General features: G+C 48.6%; 1 protein-coding gene and 1 long non-coding RNA gene across 4 annotated transcripts in view; one reads left to right on the plus strand and one right to left on the minus strand.

Annotated features, from left to right (window-relative positions):
• LOC108445407 overlaps window positions 1–6,920 on the minus strand; it is a 10,663-nt gene extending 3,743 nt beyond the window's left edge. Inside the window, exons 1-2 of the long non-coding RNA XR_001860256.1 lie at window positions 6,820–6,920; window positions 6,583–6,685 (exon numbers count right to left, since the gene is read on the minus strand). This is a non-coding gene — a long non-coding RNA (uncharacterized LOC108445407). The remainder of the gene's footprint in view (window positions 1–6,582; window positions 6,686–6,819) is intronic.
• SLC25A47 (solute carrier family 25 member 47) overlaps window positions 349–10,117 on the plus strand; it is a 12,660-nt gene continuing 2,891 nt past the window's right edge. The window contains exons 1-7 of one of the 3 annotated variants that reach the window (XM_017729085.1): window positions 349–507; window positions 6,176–6,219; window positions 6,503–6,574; window positions 6,843–7,025; window positions 8,118–8,388; window positions 9,151–9,299; window positions 9,587–9,640. In XM_017729085.1, coding sequence (XP_017584574.1) covers window positions 480–507; window positions 6,176–6,219; window positions 6,503–6,574; window positions 6,843–7,025; window positions 8,118–8,388; window positions 9,151–9,299; window positions 9,587–9,592 — 753 coding nt within the window. In that variant the 5' untranslated portion in view covers window positions 349–479 and the 3' untranslated portion in view covers window positions 9,593–9,640. Of the gene's footprint in view, window positions 508–6,175; window positions 6,220–6,502; window positions 6,575–6,842; window positions 7,026–8,117; window positions 8,389–9,150; window positions 9,452–9,586; window positions 9,641–10,117 lie in introns of those variants that run through there. The other 2 variants (XM_017729086.1, XM_008629753.2) reach the window with 2 other exon arrangements.

The following is a 10,117-nucleotide window of genomic DNA, read 5'->3' on the forward strand; positions in this document are numbered from 1 at the left end:
TCCTGTAAACAGCCACCAATGCAGCGTCTCGGTGGTGCAGCGTCTCGGTGGTGCAGGCCAACAGAGTCCTCTGGCAAACAAGTGTGCAAAGCTGTCTTCTGGGGCTAGTTTGTTCAACAGGGGATGGCCCCTTCACAGCCAGCTTCACCCTGCGAGTCACCACCCCTTGTGACTTTCCAAGCAAAAGGGCACTGGGAACAGCAGCTCTGGCGCAGCATTTCAGGGCTTCATGGGATTACTTATTCACTGTGTTCCTGGAACCGTTCCAGGCTTCCCAGCTCTGCCACCAGTGTACAAATTCATCAAGTACCCACAAGGCTCTCCCCAGAGGCAAGAGCAGCCTGTAGGAAGGTGATTCATGTTGCAAATTGGTGTCTCTGAAGGACCGGCAGGGCTCCGGGAAGACTGAACCGGTATCCTCGTCCCTTCTAGCTCCCTGACGCTCGGGCAGGGTGATTAAGGCAGCAGCCACACTCTGGATGGATTTCATTGCTGGGGCCATCGGAGGTAAATACATGAATTAGTGCTTGTTAACGAAAGCAGATAGCTGTGTTTCCTTCTTGTTCAGCTAAAGAGCAGGTCTCAATAGCAGAACTGAGAGCCTTTTGATGGGGACTGCTTGTTAAAAGTGTGTTCTTCCTTATTAAATGGAAAATGTCATCAGAACAGGTTCACAGAGCTGCTGGAGAGGCAGTGCTGCAGCTTGGTCAGCTGAGGTCATTGCCTGCAATCTCCTTGGGTCTGATTGCAGTGGGACAGGGTAAAACTCTAATAGGAAGAGACAGAATGTAATAGGTTTTGTGTGGATGCAAACCGGCTTGTATTGCCCAGACAGTGAAACTCTCATGTGTCTGGCATCTAGGGGTCCCAGCAGGCTGCTGGGATGGTGGCTCTGGGGGGCTGAGGATGTGATTTGTGAGACAGGAGGGGAGGAAGTACAGTGTTCTTATTGCATTCAGTATGTCTGGATGAATGACCTCTGCAATATCTTAGGTTAAGATGTATTTGCAATTGTGGCGGTGAACTCAGTGCAGGCGAGCTGTGCAGCAGGCTGTGATCTGAGAGAAAGTAGGTTAGCTGTATATAAAAAAAGTAACAGGAGAGAAGTGTGATTAAATTCTAGACATTTTTAGAGCATGTACTGCTCAAACCCATCTTTGTTTTAAACCACAAAATGTACCCATCAGTCTCATTTCTTTGCTGAAATCTCACTAGATTTAGTGGAGTATACAAGATAATATATGCAATAAATACCACAAGAAAAGCCTTTGGGTCACCACTGACAGAAAGGCCAGGTAAACCTGCCAGGTGGCTGAGACATCCAGCCCAAGCCTGCATGTCAGATCTCACTTTGAGATTTGCTGAAATTTGGCTTTTCCCCTCACCAGGAACAGCCTGTGGTCCTGCTGCAGGTGTGCTTGTCCTGGGAAGGACCATGCTGAGTTTTACCCTGTGCCTGTTAATTGCTCATCACCCAATATGTGCAAGTGGGACGAAGTTTGGCATCTCAGCAGCATCCAGCCCTGGAGGAGCCTGTTGTGCCTGTGCTTGGGGTGTTGGTCTTCCTGGGGTGTTGGGAGACCCTGCTCAGAAAGACACCCGTCATGAGAGAGGGGGATATAACCAGCCCCTCCATGGTAGCTTGTCTTTCTCCTCATGTTTCCCTCCTGACTTCAGAGAACCTTGTGGAGAAGGAAGCCCTGTGCTAGGGCTGGCAACAGGATGTCCATCCCAAAGGGATTAACCAAACCTCCTCTGAGACTCACGTTCATGGTGGGGCAGAGACAACTCTTTGTTGCTTGGACTCCTTTGCTTTTATAGCACAGTTTGAGACAGGTCACTTAAGGACAAACTTCTTTTGCAAGGGAACATGGAGAGCTGAAAACAGTTTAAACATGGCCATTCACCTTGGTTTCCTGTCCCAGCTCCCACGTAAAGCCAGGGTTTGTGCTGTGACCCCCTGTCTAGGTGCCAGCATCATGTTCTGCCCGGCCATGCAGCAAGACTCTCCCATGGGTGCCCTGGACACAGGCTCAGCCTGAGGGGATGCAGGCTGTGGAGATCCAGCTGGGACCAGAAAAGTCTTTCCTTGTTGTAAGGCACTTTACTGACCTCAGCATAAGAGAGCAAGATTTTCCATCCTGTCCTTTATGTTCAGCTCAGAGCTTTTCTAGGAGGGATACTGCAACTTCTCACTGGCTGACAGAGGTGGGACCTCACCCATAGACACATGGGAGATACCTGGGCAGGGCTTCAGGGCCGTCATCCTTACCCTCACATGGGACAGATCTTGGGTTTTGACAGCTTTCCTGCAAGAACTGGGATGTTTTTAGTGCTGAGCCTGTTTTGTGGTTTATGTTTGCTAGAGCTGAAGCAGTTTTCATGTTCCTAAGGAGTCTATGAACCCAGCTGAAGCGCATCAAGCAAGTCAAGGCAACATAGGAAATAAGAGTTTCTGTTTAGTAAATTACATTCTTGTGACCCAGATCTATTTTCAGTGTCTTGGAGAAAGCACGGCTTAAGCAAATCTGAGAAACAGCAGAGGTCATGCCCATTCGAATTCCATGTAATGATCCAGCCTCTGGCAGCCTCAAGCAGCTGCACAAATACTGTGCATCACCTCTGGGCAATGGATTCTGTGGCCATGAGATAAACTCAGCATCTTCAGCCCAAGAAACAGTAATCTACTACGGCTCCAGACAGAAAAAACACGAGAGGAACATGCTTAGTGACTGTGCAGACTTTCTATAACCATCAAATGTGGCTGGATGTTTAGGATGCAGTCCTTCCTGGCCAGTAAAACTGAGCAGGAGGTTGGACTAGAGACCCCCTAAGGTCCCTTTCAACTTGAATTTTCCTATGATCCCATGCATGCCTTGTAGCCCTGCTACAGCAGCAGCGTGGGCCGTGACAGGGGATGGGGATTGCTGACTAGGGCTGCTGATGACTGCAGGATGACTTGACTCTTATGTCAGGAGTAAAGATTTGGGCAAGTGAAGCCGAGGTAGAGCAGCAGGGTCTGCAACATGACTGGGCTTTCCCTCAACTGGGAGGTTACATGCAGGCCAAGGGCAGATAAAATAATCCCCCTATAGAAGGAACATGCTGTCTTCTTCTCCTTACAGCTAAAACAGCTCCTGCTGGGGTCATGTTACTGAATGAAGCTCAGCTCATTTAAGGTCTGGGGCACTGATGTTCCCAATTCTGCACAAAACAAAGGTTTTTGAAAATTGCTGTCTGACCATCCAGTGCATGGACAATGATCCTTGCTTCTCCCTGGATGAAGGGTTTGCCAACAGCTCAGAGCTGTTGCAGCCTGGTGAGCTCTGTACAGCTGCCACTTGCTCCCTGGTGATTGCCACCCCACCAGCATCTCTCCTTATTTGAGTTGCCTGCTCAGAGTGACCTGACTTGTGTAGTGACTGTGAGTGATCCATTTTGTCCACTCTGTGTGTAGGGCATGCTGTAACCTTTGCTCAATACCTGGGAATATCTGAGATAAAGGAGGCATAAAAATGGCTCACTAAAATAAAAAAAAGGTAATTCACCTGATTTTGCTATTTATTTTTGTCGCAGCTGATGCAGTGTTACTCAGCAGGAGTCCCACAGGAAGCCTCTCCTGCATGCCCACTATTCATTGCTGGCCTTCTTGGATTCTGCTGTGCAGACGGGGCACGTGTGGGTCATGCTATCTAAGTCCCAGGCTATTTATACCGTGTGAGAGTGTGCAGAGCCCTCATTCCTCAGCCTTTGATAGACTTGGCTGAGCTCCTCAGCTCTGACAACTGCTTGGACTGCTTTGTGCCCCTAAGTAGCACAGTTCATGGTAGGCTGGGTTATTTGGACGTTTGAGGAATTCACATTTTTGCTGGGAACAGTGAAAAATTTATTTTTATGGTCTTCTCCCAAGTGGAGATGTTTGGTCCTCTGGAACCAAGGTGATGGGGAGCCTTTAGGGCTGAAACAGTCTGTTTTGGGCAACCTGCTGGGCTGCTGTCTTTGCATCTTAATGTGTGAACAGGGCGATTTCTCCAGAAGGGAGGTCAGTTCTTGTCAAACACTGACCCAAATCATCCTTGGTATATGATCTGCATGAGCCAAAGCTCCTGCCTTCCTGAGCCAGTGGAGTGAGCCAGGACTTAGCTGTGCATGGTGCCCTTGTGTCACCAGCATCTGGTCACCATGGCCATCTCCTCTAAGGATCAGAAATTCTGGAAATGATGAGATGTGTCTAACCCTCCCAGCTGAGGTGGGGTGCTTGGGCTGGGGGACTGCATCTCTGAGGTCAGCACTGTCATCCTGGCATTGACTTATGTGCTGCTCTTCCCTGGCTGGCAGTGCCCATGTTTACTCTGGCCGATGGCCAGGAACCTGGGACAGCACAGGTGTCCCCAGATGACTTTGTGCATTGTCACTCTCTGCTTGGACAAAGCCATTGCTTCTTCAAGCCATATTATCACCTGTGTATTCCCCCTTGCCCTCTCTCTTCTATCATTCTCTCTCTTCCATCTTGGCCCATTTTCCCCCTTCACTGCTGTTTATCTGGTGTCAGGTTTGATAGATGTTTTTGAGGAACAAACCTCAATTTTCTGCAAGAAAGATGCTGTTGGTGGTTTTCCTCTGAGTAATACACTTTGGGTTTGTCTCCTGGTGACTCACAACAGCAGCTGCTGCTTTTCTCCAGAACATGGGAGAGCTTTCCAGAGCTCTCAAGCAGCCATGTAATCATAGATGAACATGCCCAGAGCAACTAACACACTTTCAAGTAGCTTGGGTGTTAATTTTTCTTTTTTAAAGAAGGACTCAGTGAGAAGCAGTTTTCAACAGGTAAGCCACCAGATATGCCCTGTATCTCTGAATGCCTGGCTGCCTGAAGGGCTCATCCAGCACTTGTGTGAACTTGATCTCTGTCTAAATAACTCACGTGGATACAGCTCCATCGTTCTCCAGCCTGATTTCCTTTCGGGTGACTTGGCAGGTGGTGTACTGGGAGGAAGTCTGCTGGAAAGCACCTTTAGTACCTGATAACACTTAGCTCAGAGCTGAGAAATGCAGTGAGGTGAGGGCAGACATGGGGCAGATCTATTTGTTATTGCAACCGAGAGAAATCCGTGTTGGAGCTCTTTAGCCCCCCTTACTTGCCATTAAGGCAGTAGCTTTGTCTCAGAGGATTAATACATACCCAGCTGCTATTTTAAGGCTCTAGGAGTGAGTGTGGGTGTTGGTGGAGGCTTGAGCCGGCCCCGGGCTCTGGCCATGCTGTCAGTGATGGTCAGCTGGCCGTGCTGGACGGGCTCTGGAGCCGCTGCCTTTGCACACCCCCAGCTTGAATCCCTCCCTGCCCCCAAATCCCGCCGAGCCCTGAGCGGCTGCGGGAGCGGGGTTTCTCTGCAGAGCTCCGGCACCAGCCTGTCAGGACACCAAAATACCCGTGCTTTTGCTCCTTGATCTGATTTTGAAGCAGTGCTTGGTAGGAAATGCACCTCAGAGGCCTACTCCAGCATGATGCTGTGGTCCCAAATGCCTCATGAATTCCTCACCCAGGGCTGTAGATGTGCTTTGCAGGCTTCAGCCAGGACATAGCAGTCTCTGGAGGCAGCCAGGAGCACCTCTCCTGTCCTCAAGAGAGGTTGCTGAGAATCTGTAATGTGTGAGGACTACCCCTCTTTTATAGGCATCCTTGTGACTGCTGCTTTTATTTTTTCCCTTGTATTTCCAAAGCAAACATACAAAACCAAAATTGCTCCAGACTCTCTTGTCTGGGTGGGGATGCTTTGCACCTCACATGAGGAGGCTTGGTCATAGTCCGAAGATGCTTTAGTGCCTGAGCTGAGAGAGGAAACAAATATACCCCAATATCCTCCCTTCAGCCTTCATGGGGGAGTGCTCTCAGTGTTTCTCCCAGTCTCATCTTGCTCCATCTTCTTGTTCCTCCCTGATAAGTTTCCCATACTCTGTTTCCTCCTCTGAGTGTGCCTTGGTCACACAGAGAAATGTGCATTTTTCTCTGTCATTCTTGGCTCAAACATCATTACTGGAGCTCAAGAAGTCTGGTGCCAAGCATGGCTGGGCTCTGGAGCTGTGTTCTGCTATTCCCCAGTGCCCTTCTGTGATGGGTGAAATGGTCTGTTGTGACATGAGCTGTTAACCATCTCTAACATACTCTCTGTTTCAGGTGGCCTAAGCACAGCCGTGGGTTATCCACTGGACACAGTAAAGGTATGTGTTGGAGCTTTATTTCTTGACTATAGAACAAAAACAAAGAGGCCTTTTTGTTTTCTCCCTGCTTTTCAGAAAACTAGTCCCATGATAATGCTTTATCTGCATTACATCTGCATATCTCACTGGATTTGGTTGTGTTGTTTGTCTTTTGAAAAACAAAATTAAATTGTTTGGTGATGCTATTTTATGGTTAATTATCTGGTTTTCTGCTATGGCATTTGTTGATTTACTTGTTTTTTAATCTGATATCTGCATTTTAAAGTTGTCCCTGTATTCCTAGGTGAGAATTCAGACTGAGAACCACTACAGAGGATTTTGGCACTGTGTCCAGGAAACATACAGGAGAGAAAAGGTAGGTACCTCTCACCAGAGTTGCTGATACCAGTTGCAGATGCCCGGTTTCAGGGAAGCAGAGCTGCCTCTGTCCGTTTGGGGAGGATGGGCACCAGCTGCATATAAGCATCTGTTGGGAGAGGGGTCAGGGTGAAATTTAGCTTGGTTGATGAGCTGTAAGGCGGCAGTAAGTTTTGATTCAGCAATGTACAGCCAGTGCTTTTGGGCAGATGCTTTCCCATGCCATTCACCCTTAAAAGTCACCTTTCTCCTCTGCTTCCCACGAGGTCCCGGGATTTTACAAAGGTGTGACTGCATCAGTCCTCGCTGTATCTGCGGTTTCTTCTGTTTCCTTTGGCGCATACAAAAACTTCCTCTGCACCATCTGCAAGCTGCGATACGGGGCTGCAGATGCCAAGCCGTCCAAGCTGGATGTTTCCCTTGCTGGAGCTGCTGCCGGCGCTTCCCGGGTAGGTAAACAGCCCACGGGGAAGGCGCAACAAGAGATCTTGTTCACAAACATAGGCGGCTGGAAAAGCAGGAAATGTTTTTTCGGTCTGGGAGGCCAGGGGAGCCTGCAACAAGTCTGGTGGGTTTGTTTTTGCAGGGGAGGTCATGCTCTGCTCACACTGCTCCCTCACTGGTCAGCTCCGTGGCGTGGCCGAGTCCTGCTGGGCAGCTCGTGCTGGATTTGGTTTGGAGCGCCAGGACATTTAAAGCATGCCATTAAAGTGACACAGACCTTGGCAGCAAACGCAGAACAAGGAAGAAAAAACAACATAGCAAACTCCCCAAGTGGCTGCGATGGTGTGTTTATGTAAGAAAGACATAATTCTGAGTTGAAGCACGGGTCAGTGCTTTCCCAGCGGCTGCACAAGCCTGGCACGGCATCGCTGCCGGAATGGGCAGAGCACGCTGTTGCCTTGCCAGGACCTAAAACTCAACGAGGTACCACTGAGAAGTGATGCTGCCTGGAAAATGTGCAGGATCCTCAGACAGGAAGGCCAGGCTGGGTCCGGGAGCAGTTTTCCACAGGCAGATGAGGGTGAGCATCTACAGGTGCTGTGAATGTGGTGGAGCTCCTCCCTTCACGCTGATAGCATGCTGGACAGAAATGTGTGCCAGGTCACAATCCTCTTACAGAGCAGTCCAGATGGTCAGGTTTCTAGGTGCTTCCTAGCAGTCAGTGACTCAACACGGGCTAATTTTTTTATAGTCTAGATGGTCTTGCTTCAAATACAGATACAAATAAGAGCCCTGATGTATGCTTCCCTATAGCTGAGGACATCCCCTTTCCACACCCATCTGGTTTAGCAAGTAGTTACACGTATTTAATATCCTGTGTTGATTCCTGCCTTGCCTTCCTCTCTGCCCAGTGCACCTCGCACACGTGTCCTGCTGCTGCTGGGTGGAACAGCACAGGCAGAGAGGAGGAGGCTGGAGCTTGCTGGAACTCACAGGCAATATTATTGCCTGAAAAGTTGGGAGACAAGGATTTACAGGAGGGAGATCCAAAAGCTGTTTCAGTGTGAGGGTTAAAATACCATTCTCTGGTGTTGCAGGCTGTGTTGACAAACCCTAGCGAAGTGGCCAAAGTTCGGATGCAGACTCAGAGGAACCCACACCCTTCCATCACACATCAGCCTGCTTCCAAGCCGAAGTACCGAGGGTCTCTGCACTGTCTGAAGGTTATCATCAAGGAGGAAGGTTTTGGGGGTCTCTACAAGGGCTGTTCTGCATTACTCTGCAGGGATTGCTCTGCTTCTGCAATATATTTCCTTTCCTATTCTGCTGTGTGCGACTGGCTCACACCAGATGGGAGAAATAAACCAGGTAGGTATTGGAAAGCATCTGGCATTACCTGCAAAAATGGCTTATTTAGTCCCACACTAAGACAGAAACCAGGCTCTGGGCAAACATCACCCAGTACCTATAAAACCTCACCCAGATCCTCACGAGGGGTTGCCCTGTGTGTTTTGGCCCCAGGGCTGGTGCCAGCAGCCTGCATGTGAGGGTTTCACTGGCCCCACCTTGTCCCTGAGCAGCTCCTCCTCCTCCTGCTGGAGGGGTTCTGTCCACACGCTCTGGTGCCTCCAGAGTGGATATGAAACCCTGTTAATGCAGAAACAGGATAATTAGGAATGAAACATGGACAAAGCTCCTGGGACCCATCATGGAGCTCAGATAAAGGTCAGTCCAGAGCTTGAATATAAAGTCCAGGTGGAGAAGGTAAAGACACTTCAGGTTCTTAGTTGTGATTTGGCTCCAAAAAGCAACTATTCGCTTTGAGAAAAGACTGAATAGGTAACATTCAGCAAAACAGCATCTCCCTGAGGATTATGAAAATTAGATCCATCTGATGAGGGTGTGAGTGCTCTCACACACATCTAGAGTACCACATCTAGTTCACATGGTGTTCAAAGCGTTATGTGTGCAAAAATTCTCTGAGACTATTGGAAACACACAATTGCAAGAGCTGCATGAAATAACTCCTGAAAAACATGAAAGTCACCAAAGTCTGTTGACAAATCTGAGATGGTTGTAGCTGAATGAGACGCAAGCGACCTGCCCTTCTCCCTTGACTCTCTCCTGCAGGTTTTCTCGTTGTGCTGCTTGCTGGTGGTTTTGCTGGAGTCCTGGCCTGGGGATTAGCTACTCCCATGGATGTCATCAAATCACGCATGCAAACAGACGAATCGGACCAGCACAAGTACAAAGGCCTGATCCACTGCGTGAGGGAAAGTGTGAGAAAGGAGGGGGCAAAAATACTTTTCAAAGGACTGGGTTTAAACTGCATTCGTGCCTTTCCCGTGAACATGGTGGTGTTTGTAACGTATGAAGGAGTACTGAGATTTACAGATCATTATATAAACAAAAAATAGCTTGTTCCACTCTGTCCAAAGTGTATCTTATTTATTTATTTATTTGTAAGGCAATATCCACAAACCACTGTTGAATTGATGGACAGCATAAGAAGCATGGACATTTCAACACAAAGCGGATGATTGATGGCTTTGTTTTATTCTTACAGGATTAAAACTCATCAGGGATGCTTCATATACAGCCTCCCTTTTATCTCATTAAGGTATTTATACTGTAGCTGCTGCTTGGGCCCTTGAAACATTTGCAATTTTTTTTGTTTGTCTGCTCAGGGGTTTTTAAATCACGTCATTTTGTTCCCTACTGGCACAGAAAATGATCCTCACAACCAAAGGAAGAGCTGGGGGGAGTTTGTGTAAGATTTAACACTCTCCAGCCTGTGCTCTTCACATGCAATGCTTGCACTGCATTCACCGGCTGACTTACATATTTGTGCTTCAGGCTGCAACTTCCTCTTCCCAGCAGTAATTTTCCCAAAGTACTCTACAATTATATCCCCTCGGCAGCCGCTGAAGTAGGACTGTCCTTTCTTTTCCCCATTGCTCTTTAATGAGCGGCAGACACGGTCTGTTTACATAACTGCGCTAATGCTCTGGAAGCAGCGCCAGGCGCGGTTCCCGGCAGGGACGTGGGTTTCTCCCAGAGCAGCATCAGCCTCTCCCCCCGCGCTTTTGAGACACGT

This window comes from Corvus brachyrhynchos, unplaced genomic scaffold, assembly GCF_000691975.1.
Source record: "Corvus brachyrhynchos isolate BGI_N302 unplaced genomic scaffold, ASM69197v1 scaffold1, whole genome shotgun sequence".
In the NCBI taxonomy this organism is placed as follows: Eukaryota; Metazoa; Chordata; class Aves; order Passeriformes; family Corvidae; genus Corvus; species Corvus brachyrhynchos.